The sequence below is a fragment of the Xenopus tropicalis genome, chromosome 8 (genome assembly GCF_000004195.4).
Source record: "Xenopus tropicalis strain Nigerian chromosome 8, UCB_Xtro_10.0, whole genome shotgun sequence".
Lineage (NCBI taxonomy): Eukaryota > Metazoa > Chordata > Amphibia > Anura > Pipidae > Xenopus > Xenopus tropicalis.
In genome coordinates this window covers 64,070,068-64,094,131 of record NC_030684.2, presented here as the reverse complement: position 1 = coordinate 64,094,131, position 24,064 = coordinate 64,070,068, and the positions used below count along the sequence as shown (strand labels likewise).

At 35.6% G+C, this 24,064-nt stretch overlaps 1 protein-coding gene across 1 annotated transcript; it reads left to right on the top strand.

The window, feature by feature from the left end:
* Positions 1–1,495: 1,495 nt before the first annotated feature.
* Positions 1,496–22,992, top strand: slc9a2l (solute carrier family 9 member A2 like). The gene is made up of 11 exons (XM_031892163.1): positions 1,496–1,808; positions 4,439–4,902; positions 7,965–8,215; positions 9,505–9,722; positions 11,620–11,816; positions 14,465–14,554; positions 17,276–17,346; positions 19,452–19,613; positions 20,594–20,618; positions 20,694–20,768; positions 22,822–22,992. The coding sequence occupies exons 1-11, from the start codon at positions 1,532–1,534 to the stop codon at positions 22,984–22,986; spliced, it is 1,995 nt and encodes a 664-aa protein (XP_031748023.1). The 5' UTR covers positions 1,496–1,531; the 3' UTR covers positions 22,987–22,992.
* The last annotated feature ends 1,072 nt before the right edge of the window (positions 22,993–24,064 follow it).

Genomic DNA, 24,064 nt, shown 5'->3' with positions numbered 1-24,064 from the left:
GCACTTACAGGAACAATTTTGGTACATCTATTAATTGCATACAATCCATTTAATAATTTACTTGGACCTTAGAGATGCAAAGCCACATGGGCAGAGATGATCAGCACAGCTAATATTTCTCTGCATTCCAGGCCACTCTCAATATATTAAAGAGAGGCCGTAACACAGCATTAAACCTCTCACTTGAGATACTCAGTATCCACACAGCTATATTTTTGATGAGTTGCACATGTAAAAGAAGTATTCTTCCTCTTCTCATTTAATTATGATAGATCTTTTCTCAATAAAGTAATACAAAGTAACCCTTACATTTCTTACATAAGGATAATTAATTATTTTTATTAGGCTGATTATTTTGGCTTATTCTGCTTTATAAAATTTCTTGAAAGAAATGCACTTAGAAAAAAGAAGCTATAGAATTAATGTATCACTTGACTATATTTCTAAGTGCAAAAGGACTTTCTGGGTAAAACTTCTGCTTTGGTGCATATTATTTTAACACTGATATCCATGTCTATAATACATTATATTGTGTTTGGTAATTTTACTGAATGTATAGTAAAAATGTCTAATACAGCAATAGTTGGCTCTTCAAAGATGCTGAACCTTGGAGCTGCTATAGTAAACTAGAGTGACAAGTTATTTTTTAAAGAAAAAGCACCAGATCAGTGAAAAATCAAAATGCATATGTATTGTTACATTATAAATGTATAATTATTACTTTCTGGCATCAGCTTTGAGTGTTTCAAAGCATCTGGCTATTGTATGTCTAAATATGTAGACAGTGTATCAGAGACTACAGCAGCCTCAGACACAATGAAGCTGTCAGGCATTGAATGGCTTTTAATAAAATCTAAATTAACATATAGATAGTGTACAAACTTGCTTAGCGTTAACTGATTATACTTTAAATGCCGTATCTTTATTTAAAAAGTGATATGAAGATAAAAATAACAGGGTCACATCGTGGGAGCATCTGGCCACAAGCTTTAATAGAGCACTTTATTCCTATATTGGCGGTTTTACAGTATTTCTTTAGGCAGAGGCTTGGCGCCACCTACTGGTGCCATCAGTAATATGAATATCCGAAATCATACATGTAATAAGTTAAATGCTCAAAGAGAAATAATATTTTAATTATCAGGATAATGATTTATATTATCATTACCGCCATCTTTAACCACTAAGCTGACACACAAGTCAATTAAATTAAACACGACTGCTAAATGAGACATAAAAAAATCTAAAATAGATTATGTTATTATATGTAATGTTTAGTGCGAGTGTAATTGACCTTAAGAGTGTTTCACATTCTTAATGAGCCTATAATGGATGTTTGCTGAATTGCTAAGTAGATTTCTTGACCATTGCAGCATTACATTAGCCTTGTTTCTTCAACTTAACACTTCCTCCATATTCCAAATTCCAGTAATTATCCCAGAGGAGATAACTGAGCTTCTCTGTCTCTTCATAACAGAAAGCTTGATATCTCAGCATAGCCCAGACCTCACCCTAGCACTGCAGCAGCAACATGAAGATGGTACCATACCTGTGGATTCTGGGCATTTACTACTTGCAACTTCAATGCATCTGTGCATCCTTTGTCACAGGAAATCAAAAACAAGTCCAAATTCCTAAAAACATCAGTATATTAATCCCAAATGACTTTGGGTTGGAGCTGGCCTCTGGAGATCAGCGTGAAAGCAATGTATCATCTAGGCTGAAAATATTCTCAATGGGTTATTATCATGTCAGAATTCCATTTGAAATCACATTGTGGATAATGCTAGCTTCATTAGCTAAAATAGGTAAGCGGCTGTAGTAAAATATTCTTTTTTTCTGGTTTTCTAGGGGTTAAAATGAGTAAAATAATAGAGGGCTTTTATTAAAATTAATAGTAGTTAATGGTTTAGCCATTTGAAAATGTAATTTTTCTAGCACAGTTTATTTATAATCAGTTGTTTTTATGGTTTATAACCATTTTGTCATGGTTTGCTAATACTATTGGGCCGAATATTGGTTAAATAGACTAGGAGTGAACATGGAATAATTTACAGAAAATGGCATATGTACTGGTAAACTTTATTGTATTTTTATTGTATAGGATCTGTTATCTGGAATGATTGGAACCTGGATAAGGGATTATTTCTGTAATTTAGATCTCCTAATTACAAAAATCAAAAATCAAAAGTACTGTTTTATTATTACAGTAAGGAAGAAAATAAATTGTAACAATTTAAATGATATGGTTATTGACTCTAAAGAAGGGAAGGCAGCTTTTGTGCAATTATTCTGCATTCAAACAAATATAGCCAAGTGTTGCAGAGTCCAAGTGGCACTGATAGGCAAAACATCATTAAAGGAACAATAACAAATAAAAGTGTTTTAAAGTAATGAAAATATAATGCAGTGTTGCCCTGCACTGGTAGAACTGGTCTGTTTCCTTCAGGAACACTACTATTGTTTATATAAATAAGCTGGTGTTTAGCTATGGGAGCAGCAATTCAAAGGAGAAAAGGCTCTGTAGAATATAATGGTGTTATCTGTTATCCTCTATTTAACATGTGCCATTTAGCCCTTGCGATTTCAATTGCCTCCGTGTCTACACAGTGGCTTGTTTATATAAACTACAAGTATAGGATCCATTATTCGGAAACCTCTTATCCAGAAAATGTCGAATTACGAGAAGGCCATCTCCCGTAGAAGCCATTTTAATCAAAAAAATTCTAAATTTTAAAAATAATTTCCCTGTAATAATAAAACAGTACCTTGTACATGATCTTAACTGAGATACAATAAATCCTTATTAGAAGAAAAATAATCCTTTTGGGTTTAATTAATATTATACATTTTTCAAGTAGACTTAAAGTATAGAGATTGAAATTATGGAAAAAGACCCTTATCTGGAAAACCCCAGGTCCCAAACATTATGGATAACAGGTCCCATACAGTAGTCCCATACAGTAGTACAGTAGTCCCATAGTAGTGTTTCTGAATCAAACATATTGGTTTTACCAGTACAGGGCAACAGTATAGTATATTAAAATTACTTTAAAACACTATTATTTTTTTTGGTGTTACTGTTCCTTTAATGAATAATATTTTTTTCAAAAGTTGGTTATAAAAATAAAATCTTTACAATTACGGTTAGAATGCATGGGTTAAGCAAAGGGAAAGTTGAAAGAACTACAAATAAGATTATTAGAAGCACCAATTTACAGTTCCTTAAAAAAAGAGGTAATATAAATAAATAAATATGGTAACAATCACAGCCGCTAAAAAATGTGTTGTTTTCAGCAGGGAGACAGATTTGGGCAGCTTAAAGTTCCTGATACAATAATGAATGCTATGTACACTTGCCATCACACAATGTACTTTGTCATGAATTATTGATTATACAATAGAAACACATTGGAAACTTGCTTTTCTGTTTTTCATTAGATATAAGTGCATATCTCAAAAAGAGAAGAATTTAATATCAGTATAAATAATTCATAACACAGACATGAACAAGAGAATTACAACATCGCCCAGCAATAAAAACAAAATATTGATTGGATTAAGTACTGCAATATACAGCTCTCTCCTGATGGAGATCAGGACACAGGTCCCAGATGAATTTGCCTCTCGTGATTATGACAGCACCACGCTAGATAGATGTGGGCTTCCACAGGGGTTTCATGTTGTTCTTACCATTTATATATTTATTTTCCCATTGTGTTTGTCTAATGGAAATATTAAGAAGTGAATTAATCATAATTTCCTTCTTGCTTTTTCCCAAAGCTACTCTGAGGGTTTTACTGGCTCATCTTGCAGTTTTAGCTTTGTCATCTCCCATAGCCCTAATATATTGCTGGAATCTACTAACATGGGGCCAAACAAGCCATTGTAGCAGCTCCAAGCAAACAGGGGGGATAGTTAGCCAAACAGGGCTGTAAAATAATCTATCCATAGCAGGGCCAACTTCCTAGGTTTTCATAATCAGAAAAGAAGGTTGAGGGTACAGTGGCTCTTAAAGAATGGAATGGCACATAAATCCACCTCTAGGTTATGTAAGCAAACTCAACTGGCTCTTAGAAGACTAGGGAATATGGAGTCTTTACTAAAATATATTAAAAACAAGCAACAGTGTCCACTGCCTGATGCGGTCAGTCACATCCTGCTATAGGCACATTCCAAAGCGGCATAAACCTTTATGAATCAGTGCAAGCTTTTGATTCGATGAGATCAGGTGTAGTACTGGACTGAGGATAGCCTTCTTATTTCTCTTTGGCTATGCTGAGATTCTATACATATAACATGTTGACCATATTACATATGTATACGAGGGAAAATGGGCAACTATTGCTCATAATTTTTCTGCACATATGCATAGTTATAAAACCAAAAATGTGGTTATAAAGAACTATTGTCAAAATAATCTCTTTTCCCCAACTAGGCTTTCATCTCTCCTACAAGTTACCATCAGTGATACCGGAGAGTTGTATCTTGATAATTGTGGGACTCATCATGGGGGCAATTATTTATGGTGTGAAGGATAAATATGTTCCAGTGATGAACAGTGATATTTTTTTCCTCTATTTACTGCCCCCAATTGTTCTTGATGCAGGATATTTTATGCCAAGTAGGCCATTTTTTGAGAATATTGGTCCTATTCTCTGGTATGCCATAGTAGGTACCCTATGGAATGTATTGGGAATTGGTATCTCTCTTTATGGCATTTGTCAGGTGAATGTTTTTGGACTTCAGAATATTTCACTTCTTCACAACCTTTGGTTTGGAAGTCTAATTGCAGCTGTGGACCCAGTGGCAGTTTTATCAGTGTTTGAAGAAATCCATGTAAATGAAAGGCTTTATATCCTGGTGTTTGGAGAATCCCTTTTAAATGATGCTGTTACTGTGGTAAGGCCAATAATATTTTTGTTCAGAAATGTTTCTATCATTATTTTATTAGGTTTATTTGTCTATGTTTTATTAATTCATGATTAATTTTAATAACCTTGAAAGGCACTATTCCGCTCTCTCCTCTGTCTCAGCTTAGAGACACATTTCATTAAGCATGCTAATACAGACTTTAATTTACAGTGCAGAACCTGTATCGAACCTGAGTTTAATTGCAATGCCAATTGAATTAACATTAGGAGTGGAAGGTCAATACAGAGTCCCAGGGGCGGGCCGATGCGACCGGGCGCCCTAGGCAACTTGTTTGGCTACCTCGCCCCTGCACCGCTACATTGGAACCCCCCCCCGTGTGTTTTAACACACATGTGCAGTTCGAGCACAGGGGGGGCGCTGCGAGGTGTGTGATGCACGATACGAAGCGGCGCAACGCAAACTGTACTAGGGGTAGGCAGGAGAGGCTGCTACCTGGCGCCCCCCAATCGTTGCGCCCTAGGCAGCGGCCTCTTCTGCCTACCCCTAGTTCCGGCCCTGCAGAGTCCTTTAGTTTTACATCTTAAAGTTCAGCATAATAAGAGTGAACAGCACTGATGGGAGTTGTGCAGAGAGGAGCCTGATGGCAGGATTGTGTATACACTTTCTCTTTCTATTTTCATGCATACAGGCTTTTATTGATTAGGCCTATATGAATTATTAATTATGTTTTCAACATATTCTATCCATAATATCCATAAATATGCTATTGTTAAATGAATTTCCAATACCATTTCAATAGGGGGGTCATTTATGACTGCAAGCACAGTTGTACTCCTGCAAATTTTATACATTATACCCCCTGTCATCTGCAATTGCACCTTGCAATTTGAGGTTGTAAATGAGCCTAATGACCCTAATGTATGATAGATGATAGAAATTAAACAAGCAAGATAGATTAAAGAAGTTTAAAAGCAGCTGAGGTATGTAGTTAAGCAAATGAATATATAAAAATGTAATCAGAATTGTTTCATAGCTTCTACAGATTGCCCCGCAAAGTGTAGCACCTTTCATTAAAACAACAAATATATATGTGTATCTCTGGGGGCAGTAGATATGCATTTGGAAGATCTTAGCACTACAATGCAAGACAAATGGTAAAATAAAATGAGCATAGTGTGAGCAGAAACAGAATAAAGTTGTGTCAGTAATTGTTAATTCTGTAATTGTCTATACTGCTAGAACTAAAATATATATTTTTAGACATTATAGCATTTATATAACCAATGCCATTCTGAAAGCATTTAGAGCGTGGCTACAGTACAGATTTCTGTGTCCAGCCATAATCCCAGCCATTGATTGAGAGGCTCATTGAGATCTCTTTAAACAAATCTCTTCTTTGATTTGTGAACTGTTTGGCAGCATAACACTAGTATTTATATATTACCTTATATAAGGGAGTTCCCAAATTGTGAAAAACAGATACATATATACCCAGTTGCTATGTGTTATGGAATGTTACTGCTCAGAAGTGATTAACCTTCCACACAATGGACTGCACTCAACAAAATTTCAGAGGCACTATCCCCAAATCACATTCATCAATATTTTCCAATGCATATTAGTCCAATGTATTTCACCAATCCTATGTTTCCCATATATCCCCTAAAACTATCAATAGTGACTTTCTGTGATAAACACCCTACCCAAGGTGTCAAGGTGGCACTAAGGTGTACCTAATCCCCACCTTAGGCAGGGGTGATATGCTGCTAAATGCAAGCATTAACCTATAAGATAAGGGGCCAAAGAGTGTTTTGCCCCACCCTTTTTTTTGCACTTTACACCTTACCACTTTGTTTAGGAAATTAACCTTTTTGTAAATCAAAGTGTAGAGCAGCTTTGGACAAGGTTGCCTTGGCACATCTAATGCTATAAAAAACCTCATGTGCTGGTTAAGTGCTTTATAATGGTTAGATCATTTATTGACTGAATTCAGTGAAATATACCTCTGTACACTGCTAGATTCCCTTCAGGCTTGATTGGATGAATGCTTATCAGTAGTGATGAGTGAATCTGTCCCATTTTAGCTTGCTGTAAAATTCTCAAAACGGCAAAAAATCTGCGGAACGTGTTTGTCGTGTGACTTTTTTGTCGCCTGCATGGTTTTTTATTGTTTGACGTGACCATGGGTATTTTGACGCGGGCACGCCTATTTTGATGCGATTGCGGCCAATTTGACGCAACCGCGACTTTTTTTGATGCGTGACAAATTTTTCCATGGTGAATTTTTGCAGAAGTCTCTCAAAAAAACTCGCCAATGCCAAAATGTCAGCAAAGCTTCTATGTAAAAAACAGTACAGTTTATAATGTCACAGAAAGATAGGGATAAATACAGACAAGGCCCAGAAAAAGTTAGAAACATCCCCTGTTAGGGGGCATTTATCAACTTGCTCTTGGGCAGTAACCCATGGCAACAATCAAATTTTTGCATCCATTATTTTACCTGCAGCTAGCTTAAAAAAGTCAATCACTCATTGGTTGCTATGGGTTACTGCCTACCTCCTAATTTGCCCAGTCTTCATAAATGAGCCCTGAGTAGCAAGTGTAACGGCACTATTTATCATTAATCTGCCTTTATTTGGAACTTGTAATATGAAGGATTATTATTATCTTGCAATATACATATAGTGTTACAGAGGACAGGCAACAGTCTGTTAAAGTGTTCCACCAAGACTAATAAGAGGGCGCACACAATAATTTGCAAATTCTCAAGGAACCGGTTGAATTCTAATATAGGAAAATGGCTTATATTTAAAGTAACCAGGCGAACCAGGCAGAACTTATTTTGTGTAATAAAATGGCCTTGCATGTGAAACTTTCATTAAGGTTAATATTCAGAACGAGCACTTTGTCAAAGTTAATATGATACTGATTTACTGGACGATATAATGTATTTTTGTATGTACAATTTGATTTTTATAGAGCAAATAGCAAGTGCAGTAAATGTTGTGCCATCTCATGTACCAAAATGATGAGCTGTAAAAGGTCACTGAGCAGCTGAATGTATTCTAAGCAAATGCTCTTTCCTTCAGGTGTTGTATAAGCTCTTTGAAGCCTTTGATAAAATGGCAGAGATTCAGCTTATGGACATCCTTGTTGGTATTGGGGCTTTTTTCATAGTTGGCATTGGAGGAGTGCTGTTTGGTCTGGCATTTGGATTTGTGGCTGCCTTAACCACAAGATTTACAGAGAATATCCGCGTCATTGAGCCACTGTTTGTTTTCTTATACAGTTACCTCTGCTATCTTACTGCGGAGATGTTCCATTTGTCCGGTATTGTGGCGTAAGTATTTTAAGAAGGACATGCCAAGACATACTTTTCATTTCCTGGTAAAAAAATAATATAAAGTGAAAAGAAAAAGTCATAATACCATTTCCATTGTTAAGAAAAATAGAAATTAAGAAGAACTGCTGCTGAGTGTGTCAAGCACCAACCAAAACAGGAATAGCTCTACAGAAAGCTAGTGCATTTTTTGGAGGCTTTTATTTGCCTTTCCCAAAAGTGTAAAGGTTAAAGCTGGAGCCAAATCTATGGATTTCTTGGCTTTCATTGGGAATATTAGTTTGTAGCTTCAGACAGAGAAACCAATAATTACCAAAGTGTTTCAGTTCTTTCACATTGAAACTACTCACCTATCTTGTGTAAAGCACTTCACCCTTAAAAGCGTATGCATTACACAATTAGGCAGAAGTAGAAAGACTCTATAAACAGATTGGATGTCACGTTATTTATCCATAATCTACAAATCTCAATTCCTGAATCTTGTGAACTACTAACTTAATATTTGGGAACACTATGCCAAACAAAAAAACAGCTGTTATTGTGTTTTTTGGAATATAAGCATCAACCCATTTCAGCCCTTTAATGTAGTAATTAACATCACATTAGAGGGAGGAACTAATAAATATCAGTTGTGATGCATTTATAACCCCCATTTACAGTGGGGCTCCTGGCAAGCTAGTCTTACCCCATTGCATGAAAATGGCTCTAACCATACACATAAAACCATATTATTGAATAAATCATTTTAAAATAGTTTGGTGTCTAAAAAGCCTTTAATTTGCCCACTATGCCAAAGTATTAACCATGGTGACCCTCTTATCTTAAAATCAAAGTGCCCTCACAAAGAGATAGGTAATATTATATAATGTATAATGGAAACATTGGAGTAATAGGTATACATAAGCCATAACTTTGATGCTTGTTCCCACAACCAGTCTAAAACAGATAATACATTTTCCAGCCTTGCAATGCAACTTGCCATTTTTGTATTATTGTATTATTATCCCAGGTCATATATTTTGGTTTGTGAAGTAATGTGCACATCGGAGGTGGATGCATGCATTCAGTCATCTCTTTTTTGATGTGTTTGATACGTAACTGAAATAGACAGACAGAGTTATACAGAGCAATACAGATGGTAGTTGTAGAAACAGGACTTTTCTAGATATTGTTCAATTAACTACATTTTAAAGAAAATTGTGCTATTGTCATGTAATCCAATTTTTTTATTTCTTACTTAAAGTTATTAACTCTATTTTATTAACAGCTGTGACCGTTTTAATTTTCAGCATTATAGCATGTTCTATGAGCATGAAACGCTATGTAGAATCCAATATCTCCCAGAAGTCCTATACTACTGTTAAATACTTCATGAAGATGTGGAGCAGCGTAAGTGAAACTCTGATCTTCATTTTCCTTGGAGTGTCCACTATAGGAGACAACCATGAATGGAATTGGCCTTTCATTTCCCTAACTCTAGTCTTCTGTATATCGTGGAGAGCTTTTGGTAATTATACTCATTTTATTCTGTCTCAGTGCCCCTACATCTTTTTACTGTCATGACTTTTCCTGTTGCAAATTCTAGAAATAAAATAAATTTTTGAACTTTTTAAAAAATCACTGAATAGTAGCATAAAAGAGTGCCAACAACTGTCTAGGGGTGTGCAACGTCATTAACTATGGCAAGTGTCCATTGGTAATATATTTATCATAAATGATTTTTCAATAAAAAGTCTCACTGTATCTGATGAGAAGTTCATACTCTGTTTGAGAAAGAAAAGTTATAATTAAAATAGAAACCTTGCTCATCCCTTAAAACAGCTAATCAGAGTGAAACATGTATATTATAGTATCTAGAAGTGCAACAAGTTTCTACAATGTCTATAGACATGGGCATAGACAAACAGGCATTTAGATGGAAAGATAGGTGCCAATGAATATATATAAACTTATTTCATGTGCTTTCGGAGTTTCAGTAAGTGTTTTACATACTCGGTTGAAGTTAAAAAATCATAACTCAGTTCACAGGGAGCATTTCATGAAAAAAATGATCTGATTAATAAATTGTATTTGAATCAAGCACTGCATAATACATTCCACTAAGTGCATTATTTTCTAGTGGATTTGTCTTCAGAAAATGATAGTGATTGCAGGAAACATGCCCCCTGCGGCCAGTGTTACAATTAAGGAACCGTTTTTTTTATTAATAAATGATAACATATTTCATTTACAATTTATAAATGCTAAAATAATGATCTGATATAAATTTAGAGGGCTTAATAATAAGTTTTGAAAGCGGGTAAACTGTAAAATCAAGCTTGTCTATAATTTAAACGATGAAAAGAATCAGTGTCATGTTGTGTCGTACACTTGTAAAAAGTGGCGTTCCCTGCTGAAACAGGGCCGGGTGCATTTTAATAAGAGCTCTGCTTGCTGGATTCACAGAAGTATTAAGGTTTATAAATATTCACAAACAGACTTCATGTGGAGTAAAAAGAATGAATGAAATACATATTATGGTGACACATATTAACTGATTATTACAGTGCCTGTTCACCTTTGTCTGCACAAATATTTGCGTGAATTAAGAGGGTAGTGATGCCTTAAGTAGCTTTTACTGTTTTGCTTAGAGGAAAGTATGAGCTCTGGCAAGGTCAGACCGGACCACCGGGACACCGGGAAAATACCAACGGCCCAGACCCGACCCTGTTGCAGCTCCCCCAGCCACTGGTGTCCTACCCGGACGCATTTCACTTACTGTACATGTGCTCAGGGGAGGACATTGGGCTGGGGCCCCTGCGGGGCTTTAGGGGTGCGCAGCGGGGGTTGCAGCCGGTGGGGGCACCTTGAGGGTGTGGGGCCCCTGGAGCGGCAGCCCCGGTGGGCCCTGAACCCCCAGTCCCACCCTGAGCTCTGGTCTACAAAACCCTGGTACAAGAATAGGGGGGACCAAGTAAGCTTGGTCCAGTTTGGAATTGTATGTATCTACCCAGTGGCCAATTTACCCCCCAGTTTATATGATATGATGGCTAGTGACATTACCTAATGAACAGCTGATTACATTAACTACATCATTTGGCTCATAACCTGCCACTGGACATGCACGAACCATTGTATTCCTGTGCAATGATTAAACATTTCCCTTTAACTTAATCCATAAGAGTCGTTCTGTGGTCAAACCTGCCCAAAGATTCTGCAGAGCCAAGTACCATAACGCTTAGATCTATCTATGAGTGAATCTCATCCTTATTATAAGTATTAGTATTTTCAAAAATACTAATACATAATATTACTAATATATAAATGTAGTATAAGTAAATAATATTAGTAAATTAAAATTGTATTCAAGTATTTGAGTTCTCTTTTAACTTTGACAGCCACTGTAATATAAGCTGTCTTTTTAGGGGTCATCGTCCTGACATTTGTTTTAAACAAGTTCTGCTTAAACTCTATCACCAAAAAGGACCAGTTCATTATTGCCTACGGAGGTCTTAGAGGTGCTATATGCTTCTCCCTTGTGTTTTTACTTCCTGAATTTCCCAAAAAGCAACTCTTTATCACAGCAACTACAGTTGTGATCCTCTTTACAGTGTTTGTCCAGGTCAGTAGATTTTATTGTATTGCTACACATGGTGTTTTTTAACTAGAAAAACAGTTATCTATTATTTATTGAGTTTTTGGTTTGGCCTGTTGCTTGCATTGTTACTCACAAATGGGGTAAGTGACAAGTGGGGGAAACACTTATTGCCTCTGGATCTCCCTCAGAGTAGGTGCCCGTTTATCACCAAGGGGCATAATTATTATAGTGCAATGTGTAGTAAGCTGGGAGAAGTACCTGCTCTTTAAGAAGAATGACTTTGAATCTGGAAAGAAGAACTAGCTGGACTGTGTTATTTCTATCAGATAATGATAGAGATGCACAAAATTCAGAATTTCATTCACTGTTCAGTACTTTTTGCAGGATTTCAGTTTAGAAAGTTGCGTGGCATAAAAAAGACTTCAAATTTTGGGGGGGGGGGGTCCTCATTTAAAATAAGAGTTTGTATTCAGTTATTGGATTGGGTTGTTATTCAAGCAAATCTTTTGTGGGTATTCTGCTGAGTAAAACATTATATAAATCCCTAGTCCATGAGAACACATTACAAATAAGTGCACACATTGTACAGATCATTTAAAGGAGAACAGTTTCAGCAGTACATGGAACTTTAGCATTTAGAAAATTACATGGTCTAATCCACATGTATATTTTCAGGGTAATGGGTATGATTCTAAGTTCAAGACAATAATTGAGCAAATACTGCATCTTTGGCTGAGTCAGAGAGGCTTTTGGGCACTGGAAAGGTTTCAGACTGGCATGTTTTAAGATGCAAATATAGTGTGGAATTGAAAAGACCAGTCCACATGGCAGGTGTGGTCATGCTGAGCCAGAATACTTTCAACAAAAGTTTCTGTGAGCGAGTGGCTGCCTTCTGTTTCAGCTTCATAAAGGGCATTTTTAGGAATAAAGCAGGCTTTTTGTGCAGCTCCACATCTAAATGGTGAGGTAATTCACAATCTACATGTACTGCGTCAAGGGAAAAATCCTGTGGGCATGTATCTTAACCAACCATTTGCATTGGGACATTTCAATAAAACAATTGCACTGAAAGGGAGTTTGTTGGAAATATACAATTAAGTGTTTGAATTTAGTTTCTAACTAGAAAAATCTTCTTTAAGCTAAGGTAATCGAATGTTTTCTGCCCATCATTTTTTTATTCAACAAATTTAAAAAAATGAATTTATTTGGTCTAAGATTCTATGTCTGTCTGTCTGTCTATCTATCTATCTATCTATCTATCTATCTATCTATCTATCTATCTATCTATCTATCTATCTATATATCTATCATCTATCTATCATCTATCTATAATCTATCTATCTACCTATCTATAATCTATCTATCTATCTATCTATCTATCTATCTATCTATCTATCTATCTATCTATCTATCAATCTATCTACCTATCTATCTACCTATCTATCTATCTATCTATCTATCTATCTATCTGTCTGTCTGTCTGTCTGTCTGTCTGTCTCTCTCTATCTATCTATCTATCTATCTTTTTTTCTGTTTATCTATCTCTCTCTCTCTTTCTGTCTGCTTCTCTTTTACACTTTAAACTCGCAAGCTTTTAGATGCCAAAGTTTTATATTTGAGTTTTTGGGGTTTTTTGCACTTAATAATGGGCATATTTATCAATTTTCTAGTTTGTGAATTTGAAATTGGTTTTATAATTCGAAAAAACCTGCACTTCAAATGCTTGATTATTTATTAATAAGGAAAACTTGTTTGAATAAAAAAATCGAATATATCAAATTTGAACGTTTACAAACTTGACTTTGCTTAGGACAACTTTTATTGGCTTCTGCATGAACTCTCAAGCTTTTAGAGCCGATGTTTTACATTTGAGTTTTCCGATGTTTTACCTTAATAAAGAAATTCGAGTTTTTAGACCATAATCCAAATTGTGAGAGTTGTAGCACTAAAAAAATCTCAAATAAAAAAGCCCCCCAAATTTGAACATTGATAAATCACCCCCTAAATATCAGACATTCAAGTTTTTAAACCATAATTCAAATTTTCAGAGTTTTAATGCTAAAAAACCTGAATTGAGAAAAAAATCTCGAACGTTTATAAAGCTCTCCCTATATGTAGCAGCCTGTAAAGTTTTCTTAAGTGGATGTAAGCAAAATCAATCAATTTGCATTAATTAGCATTATGCCATAATGATACAAGAACAAAAGTAGAACATCATGCAAAAACATAGCCATTACTGCTTCAGTTAGATATGCAGTAATCCTTGAGCTGAAAAAGGCAAAATGTCACTTATATACATATATATCTTGCTAATGTTTTTATATAAAAGTCGCACTTTGTATCCTACACATGTTAACTGCAATTTTGTTTAAAAAAATAGTCATTTTATTTTGACATAATATATGTTTTTATCTTTCTTATCCTTTTTTTCTAGTTTCATTCTATTTTTGTAGCTTTTTCTTTTATAACAATACATTTCAGAATGGTGAACACAGTATTGTATAAGCAGAAGTTTTCTATATAGAGAATTCTCTCCTATAAAAAGAGTAATTAACATTTATTGAATGTAAGTTCTACATTTCCATGAAAACCACTTTTTCAAACAATAAAGATGATGTCTAAAAGTAAATCTCCTACCCTCATACTGGGCTAGTTTTCCTTTGTTTGCTCAGGGAATGACAATACGCCCATTGGTAGAATTACTGGATGTAAAGAAGAGCAACAGAAATATCTCTACTGTGAGTGAGCAGGTTCACATAAGGGTAAGTTGCAATGAAATGTATTGCATGTGAGTGTGTGAGCTACATTTTCATTTTGATCAGATCTACAGCACATCACTATAAGATCTCCCTGCCACCTATTAGGGTATATTTCATTCTGTGGCAATGACATGGGTATGGTTGCTACACCTCACAAAGCAGAAATACTCCCTTCCTATGTTGCAGCTGTGCATGGTTCCATGTCTGATAAATAAAAAAGGCAAATTTTTCAGGTGTGAAATTCCAGCCATTAAACTACTGACCCACGGCTTGTGTCTAATTGGAATAGTTCATTTATTATATTTCACACTTTCAAGCTTGTCATGTCCAGTAATCTGAAAAGATTAGAAAGGTTTATACACATGTGTACAACATTGAATGAATTCATATGTATGTTTGTGGGTGGTGTAGAGTATTATGAACAGGACATAAAAAGTGCTTTGGGGTGTACATATATTCAAGGACAAAACTGGCAATTGGGGTTAAAAAGAATAAAATGACTCCAAAGAGCTTAAGCACATAGACATGCTATTTAACATAACTTCAACTGACCAACTGCCCTTGTGAGACCCTTCTGTTCATGTGATAGTGGCTGTGTAAGCCATTCATTCTGACAAAACTATGAGTGACAGGAGCTTTTGAAAGCAATCTGATGCTGTTTAGAGGCCATAAACATGGGCTGAATCAGATTATAAACAGTGGTAACTTGAACATGTCTGTTTAGGGTACATTGGAAATAACCTAAGAACATTTTATACATTCAGTGACCACTGGATTCCCAGTATAACACCTCGTTCAACTCATGAGTTCAGTTAATAGGACTTAGGATGACCATACATTTTTCCTTGAGCTAAATGGGAACTACTTTACGTTTCCAACTTTCTTTGGTTCTTATATTGTAAAATATAAGGATAATGCATGGAGGGGGTGCATTATTTATGTATTTATTACAATACACAATTTTCAGTGAGTCATGTGACAAAAATTACATCACAAAGCACTGATTATAACTGATGACATCACTTTATAAGGGTATCATTTATTATTTATTCATAACTCTTGAGTATTATAGGTATATACTGCACCTTTTAATGAATTAAGAAACCCTTTAAGTGGTTCTCCCTACACGTAAACTGTGCTTAAAAATAAACAAAAGCAAAATGATAAAAGACAAACAATTTAAAGAAAATTCTGATATACTTCTTGGAACTACAACCACCATTCCTCAGCTATATACTCACAGTTTACTTTCCTATTGGTGAAAGAAGAATTTAGATTTTTTTTAAGTAAATCTGTTGAGGTTGAGGATCAGTGATATGTGTAATGTTGGTAGAGGGTCTACAAATTATCTGGGCAAATGAATTAACAAATAAATAAATATACACAAAAATATTCTGCAGTATTTGGATAGTGAGTAAATTATACATAGTAAATAATTCTAAAGAACCTACTTATAGCCAATTGAAAGTATATTTTCCACAAGCCTAAACTGACATTTCCTGATATGAATTCTGCTGTTTGTCATCTTGTAGAAAGCTTAGTTAGGATTAAATTTGATGGGCTTGGGTCTTTTTTTCAAATACATGCACTTCCTGACATTGTTTGGATTGTTATAATTAGCAGCAGAACAAGAGCTTTGGAACCTCCAGTTTCTTACCCTTTTACATGACCGCTAATGTCCCTTAATATCGTTTAAAAGAGGAGTATACCCCCATTTCAACATGAATTCACTGAGTACAGCTTGCTGAACATCCCCTTTTCCTATTGCTTTAAACACAAAAAATCTTAAGTTGTTGTTTTTTCTTAAGTTAAACAGGGCAAACAGGGAAACTAAAGCTACTTCATGTTTGTAAAAGAGGGGTATACAGCCCCTTTAAGTGTAGCTGTACATTTGTAGTTAGCAACCAGGATGTTGCCATATTAAACAGGTAAGAAGGGTTTAATATTTTATTTTAATATTTGGTTATTAATTGTTTAATCACTAGATGGCAGTATAAGGCAGGGGATCCCCTTTTAGTACAAGGTTATGGAAAAAGATGGTCCCTCAGTGTCAATCAGGAGGAAGGTCCATTCGGATTGGAAGTTTATATAAGGCATTGTGTAGTGCACTCTAGTCTTTTTGGCTGATAAAACGGCAATTGGGGATGCCTAAGGACCATTACCTCAGCCTACAGTTATGTTGGATAGGCCATTTAGTGGTAGCGCAGCTTCTGTTAAGTAGCTGAGGCTCCGCTAAGGAGGAAGAAAGGGGGTTAATACCCCAGTAGCACTTGCCAGTGGGCCCCCTGAGTGAAGGAGAGACCCAGAAAGGTGGACATATGATAAAGTTAGACATGCAGGGATTTTGTGGTGCTGTTTCATTTATGTTACTGACTACTCAAGAATTGGGGTGAAGCTGCACACGTGACTATGACTTGCATAATTGACTATGAAACTTGTTTCTGAGTTTATCGACAGGACCTTTGTGGACCTGCAGTTTATTCATTATTAAGATGTCAAGTCAAAGAGTCACCCTGTAATTGTGGTATAAGCTAAAGGGTTAATTTTCCCATATTGCAGTAAAATTTTCACAACCTCACTTGGCGCCCTGTTACATGTCTTTAACAGCTGCACCATTAATAGCAGACTGAACCATTTAAACAAAACAAAATTTCTCAGAACTGTATTATTCTCTGAGAAATGTACTAGCGTTCATTAAGCCCATCACTCATCCCTTTGTTGCAGTTTTTGGATCATCTTGTGACTGGTATAGAAGATGTTTGTGGTCACTGGGGGCAGTATTACTGGAAAGATAAGTATGTTTTTTCTTTCTGAAAATATATAAAAGACCCATGAGTCATCTCAGTGCTGGAACAGTGCCCTTTAAGTAGCACCAGCTGTTTCAAGGGGCTATGTGGCTTTAACTGGAGAGCAAAATCATTTTTGATCCTTGAAAAAATGATATCTTTGCCTTACCAATTATTTATTAAGCTCCAACATCACAATAAAGATAGGATATTGCAAACAGTACATGCAATGCAAAATAAATGACAGGTTTGACTTAAAATAGTAAAAGAATACAATCTACATTCTAGAAGAATAAAAAGAAAACATTTTGGGCACAATGAGCAATCTAGGAAGTGAGACACTGTATGTATAATTAAGCAGTTGGTTTCTGAGGTTTACAGAAGCTTTTGCTAAGTGGGGCACACCCATGTACCACTCTATCCCAATATTTTGCATTGCGGTTCACTGGGACCATACCGACGGTATTGCAGCATTACATGGTGCTGATAACTTTAACGAAGGTCACCAGAGTTTGTGTTCCCCCCGTAGTTATAGATAGCAATGCACAATGGAAGATCCAATATACACAGTAGTTGAGGTAAAACACACCAATATGATTGGGGGTCTGCGTGCACAAGCCCCAGGTCTACAGCTTAGGGGAGGTAGCAGACATGAATTGTTAAAGAATATTCAGCCTATTGGATCTCCAAAGAAATTCAGCTGGCCATTCATGCTAAGATTTACTTTTTAGGTTCTTATTTGGCCACTGACGTGGAGGGCCAAATGGGCTAAACCAATCATTTGGTTGTGGGACCAACTTACAGAACACATAGCAGCCCTATAAAAACTTGCTGGCAGAGAACAGCAACATTAGAATTATCTACATTTCCTGGCTAATTTGTTTTGAAGTGACCAGGGCAGCAGACAGTGTAGACCCATGGATGTCCAGGAGCAGAAAGAACAAAAAAAAAACAAAACCCAGAAAATGTACAGCCATGCAGGTGAGGATGTGGATGTGGATGAGGATGTGTGCGACAGAGCACTCTTTTTTTAATTACCATCTTCCACCATATTGTCAAACAATGAAAGTTTATGTTCTTATACTAAATCATCACAAAAACGTACTTGCCAAGTTAATTTCAAATTACTAAATAGATTCCCAGGGAGTTTTCATGTGAATTTTCATTTTTTTCAAAAAATGGAAATTAGGGTTATAGTTTTATTGTGTTATTATTATTACATATTTATATAGCACCACCGATCTGTAATCCAATCACTGTACTATTATCCTTTTGATATTCCCTTCACTGCCCACTCACTCTATGAGCTTTTCTGTTCTATTTCCCCAACTGGGTATTTTTCTTTTCTTCCTTTTTTGTTATATGGTCTATACGGAAGAGCACTAAAAATAAAAAAAAAATAAAAAAATAAAATCTGTTGAATTATGAATTTCAAAAGTCGAAATTATGATTTTTAATCTCATAATTATGATGTTAAAAAGTAGAAATTATGACTTTTATTCTCATAATTATGACTTTTAAATTTATAATTAAGACTTTTAAAAGTCATTATTCAACAGATTTTTTTTTTTTGGTGGCCCCAGTGGCTATCCGTAGGTCTATGGGCTCATTTTTGTGTTTTTTGTTGAAAAATGAAAATATGGCTTGACTTTGCCTAGGGCGACTTCTATAGAAACTCGCAAGCTTTTAGATTGCAAAGTTTTACATTCCAGTTTTCTGATTTTTTGCACTTAAATACCAAGCATTTGAGTTTTTGAACCATAAATTTGAGTTTTTTAGTGCAATTGTGAAAAAAAATCGAACTCGAATGCTGATAAATTACCCCCTTTGCTGAAAATTGTATTGCTTTTTACTGATAACGCTAGAGTAAAGCAACTTAATTGATTACCAGAAATAATATGTGGCACCCAGGAATATTACACCGAATGCAATCAGTCTCACTTCTACAGCTATTGAGTGGTTTTCCCTCTTTACATTTATAGTAATTTATTGTAATTTATCTCTAAATGGAGATATACTGTATTATCATTATATTTACCATACTGAATAGCATTCCCCGTTAGAGGGAGGTTTATAAAATATCTGTAAGTAATTTTTTGCTTTCCCCTCTCCAGGTTTGAGTACTTCAACAATAAATACCTGAGAAAGATTCTGCTTCGAGACAATCAAACAAAATCCAGCATTGTGCTCCTCTATGAAAAGCTGGAGAAAAAGCATGCCATTGAGCTAGCAGAGGCCGGGCAGCTATCGGATATCTCCCAAATCTCTGCTAAAGGGTAAGTAACACAAAATACAAAACTATATACTGTATATCTAACTGGAAAGTACAGAAAATACTAGATAATATAAAAGCTATTGGTGATCTGTATAACTCTGTTAAATTCCTGCAGTGTGACCTGACACCACACAGAAGCAAGAATAGCATTTGCACTGTGCCATTTTTTATTTGCTTACTGGTGATATTTATTGTGATTAAGAAATTGTTGCCCCAGTACTAATGAGTCAGACTTGCAACCACGTTTTTCTAAAAAATTAAGGTTAATATGATAAGTAAAAAAATGTATCCGGAAATCACATTACAATTCCGACAATTACAAAAACAATTAACAACTCCTGTTTTTACGATAAGTAAATTTCACTTTAAATATAATTCTCTTGATATGAGATTGTATTTAGTAAAGGTATTACATTAGACTGGGAAGGGATCCTTATACTTATAAATATCAGTGACTGTTTGACACTTATTTATCAACCCAATGTCACATCATGTAATTAATCTGAATGAAATAAAATACGCAAATGAATTGTACAGGTATGGAATCCCTTATCGAGGAACACATTATCCATAAAGCTCTGAGCTACAGGAAGGCCATATCCCATAGAGTCCATTAAAAGCAAATAATTTTTAAGAACAATTTCTCTATAATAATAAAACAGTACTTATATTTAATGGTAACTAAGCTGCATGAATCCACATTGGTGACAAAACAATCCTATTGGGTTTATTTAATGTGTAAATCATTTTTAGCAGACCTGAGGTACGGAGATCCAAATTATAGAAAGATCCCTTCTCCGGGAAACCCCAGATCCACGGATAATGGATCCCATGCCTATACTAAATGAAAAATGAATATAGCAGTGGGTTATTATTTATGAAACAAAACATATATAGAAATTATTCTTTAATTTGGATATTTCTGATATAGATTTAGTAACAGCAGGGAGATTCCAGAGCATATTACTCTTACTTCAGCAGAGGGAAGATTAAAAGTAAAGAACTTGTTAGTGGAAAACAAGCTAATTATTTGTTTTGTTCCATTCACAGCAGTAAACGCTATAAGTGTGCTACTGCCAAGAAACAGATTCCTGCACACCAGCTGGATGATATACAGAACATTTTAGAAAGGAATCTGTACAGCATAAGGAAGGCGGTAAGAACTGAATCTTGCTTGCCAATGGATTTATATATTGTTTCCTGTCACTATGGCAAGTATGAGACATATCAGCATATCAACATTTCATGGCCTAAAATTAACTTTTTTTTTTTTTTACAAGGGGAAAAGCGAGCTTGGGAGCTCTATGTACAGTAATCCGAAAGGGGTATAAATGTTAAATGCACACAAAGGGGCACATTTACTAATCCACGAATGTCCAAATGCGTTTTTTTCGTAATGATCGGTATTTTTGCGACTTTTTCGTTGCTGTTATGACTTTATTGTATATTTTCCGCAACTTTTTCGTCGACGAATACGATAAAGTCGCAACGGCGCCAAAAAAGTCACGACAAATACGAAACAATCGCAACGGCAACGAAAAAAATCGCAAAATTTTCGTTTCCAATCCGTTTTTTTCCCATTTGGGATTCGGATTCGAGAATTAGTAAATGTGCCTCAAAGTTTTCACTGAGAAATTCATTAATGTTTGTTAATATGTGAAGCATTAAAAAAAAAAAAGAAACCTAAAATAGAGTTTGGATAGAGCTCATTTTCTTAAGTCGTAAAGCGCAGCACTTATGTTTTGTGCCCATTGGCACACATTCCTTGTGTCTCCTGAGCAAGGTACAGCTACACTTCCAAAGGACCAGGCACAGTATTGAGAAAAGTAGTCTTTTGTGCCTGTATTTTGCAGTTTGTACCTTGCCCTCACATCCTTAAAGGTGTGCCTAATTAATTCCCAAACAGCAGAACAGCATATTAGCTTTATGTATATATATGTTGGAATTCAAGTACCAAAGCTTATCCCCCAAGACAAAAAAAATCAGAGCAAAAGTTATGACATTCTGCTTAGTGTATTAAATACAGAACACTCGATAATGTTTGGCAATATATAATCCAATCCATGTAGTATCAGTATGACAGTTACATCTTTAACACTTTTGTCTGGGAAAGTTTGGTCCTCACAGAGGTTATGATCTGAGACTTTATAAGCTGATAAAAAATAAGAAAAACTCTGACACAAAGCAAAATGCCTACTCTGTTAAAAAAATAGACATATTATCAACAGACATATTTATCAAAAGATGGCCTTTGGAGAAGTTAATAAGCTGAACTCTGTATCAATAAACCTAGGATTCTGGGATATAGCATAGTCATAGGTGACCTGAGATTTGGCACGTACTTTTTATAGATAAATGTTTCTGTTGAATAATGGTGTAGACAATCAATAACAATGTTTTACTTGCAGGGAGTATTTTGGCAGCAGAGTGAAAAGAAAACTCCCAAACAGTAAAATCATTTTTACAGATATTTTTCTGTGATACATTTCTATTTGACTTGGTCATTTCACCAACTATTGCTGTGTGAACAGCACAGAACGTGATATTGGGCTGCAACAATAGTTTTAACAAGGCCGGTATGAATAGGAAAAGGGGCACTTCCACAGACTGCACCAGTACAAGGGGGGGGCACCATACATTCTTTAAACTGTAATGACTTTTAAATGCAGCATATGCCCAAAATGACAGATCCCTTCATTTTAATCACTAGAATGACCTCTACAACACTATCCTTGCTTTTCTATATTTTAGATTTCTTTTTATATTATAGTGCAGTCTATCCTGGCAGGGTCACAACCACCACATGGCACAAACTATAAACAGGAAGCCTTTATTGAACTGCCCTCTGCCTTATTCCCCCTGAGTGCACCATGCTTGCAGGCCACATAGGGCTAAAGTATTCTCAGAAATGCACACACATGCATACACGTGTATTTTAAGAAACTATTACTGAGTAATAAAATATATACTTTAATAAAAGACCTTTGGATGTTCAGTTTGGTCTCATTATTATTGATAAAATCTGGATTTCCTAGAAGACAGGCCGTATACATGCTTATTCTACTGTAGCATTACAAATATGTGGGTTTATTAAGCAGGGATATGCCACTCACATTATTGGGGACTGCAGAAAGGAACCCACTAATGGGATCTGCCCTGGGCCCACCAATGATTACAGGGGCTCTAACGCTGTGTTATGTTTTGTTCAGACGCCAGCATACAGTAGGCACACTTTATCTGGAGATACTGGTGCAGAACAGGCCAAAGAAATTCTCATTAGGAGACATCAGAGCCTTCGTGTTAATCTGAACAAGCCGGAGGGCCCTAATGGAAACCGGGTATTTATAGTTTTCATTTTTTTCTGCCTTGACTAATGCAAACAGCTGCTCTTTACATATAACAGAAGAAATACATATATTTCAGTATATAAAATCATGTTTCTTTATTAAATGTATACAATAAAGTTAACATTATTAACTGTCAGTGTGTTTATTTGAACATCAACACTTTTACAGATAATTTGATGCCAATGAAGTCGCTGACCCACTGGAAAAGTTAAAGAAACATTGTTTTAGGCACTAGATGGCAGCACAGCAACACACTTGTCAGCTCAAAGAAAGGCAAATATCAATGATTTATACACGTTTTGTCCTATTTAAAACAGGAGAGAAAAGTCCCGGCACAATGTGTTTAGTGGGAATATATAAACTGCAGCTGAGTCCCTGGCTGGCTATTCCTGTCTTATTCAATAACTCTACAGCAGTAACAGGTCACCTCTGGCATTCCAGCTGTGTAGGACTGCAACTCCCAGCATCTTTCCAAAGCTAAACTGTCCCAAAACTTTATTGCTGCTGGGTGCATTTTTTTATCATGTTTGTATATAAAACCAAAAGTGTTTTTCTCACAATAGGGGGTTGTCTCAGTTTCATTATACAGTGGATTGCAGAGGAGGCCGAAACTGCTCCGTTCACTGACCGGTAAGTTATAACAGTATATCTGCATGTTCATTATTGCAGTGAGATTGTGCAGGTCATAAGAGACATTTGAACATACAGCACATTTATCAAATTGTAAGTTTAAAGCTTAGTACATAAAAACTCACCCACATTCTATTTATTCCTATGGGATTTTTAGAAGCATATTTATCAAATGGTGAGTTTTAACTTTTATCCATTGATAAATATGCTTCTAAAAAAGTGTTTTTTCCCCATATTATTTTATCTCTTCTTTCGTTAATTCTTTTTTTTGGGCGGGGGGGAAGGAAGAATGATTGGAGGTGTGAGGCAAGTGCCACTGTTTAACATGCACATTATCTGCCTCGCACACCAGCACTTGTTGCATTGATTTGTCAACATATTTGTACTAATGGAAAACAATTATAAAAATACCATGACACAAAAACATGCAGTGCATTATCAGTTATGAAAAGTGCCTTTATCCATCTCATACGGA

Bases quoted from the DNA above. Each gene is read 5' to 3' on its own strand.
- slc9a2l (XM_031892163.1), top strand. From the start codon at position 1,532: ATGAAGATGGTACCATACCTGTGGATTCTGGGCATTTACTACTTGCAA. The intron at 4,903-7,964 runs GTAAGGCCAATA...TCTTTCCTTCAG, and splicing joins TAAATGATGCTGTTACTGTG to GTGTTGTATAAGCTCTTTGA. The intron at 14,555-17,275 runs GTAAGTTGCAAT...CCTTTGTTGCAG, and splicing joins GTGAGCAGGTTCACATAAGG to TTTTTGGATCATCTTGTGAC.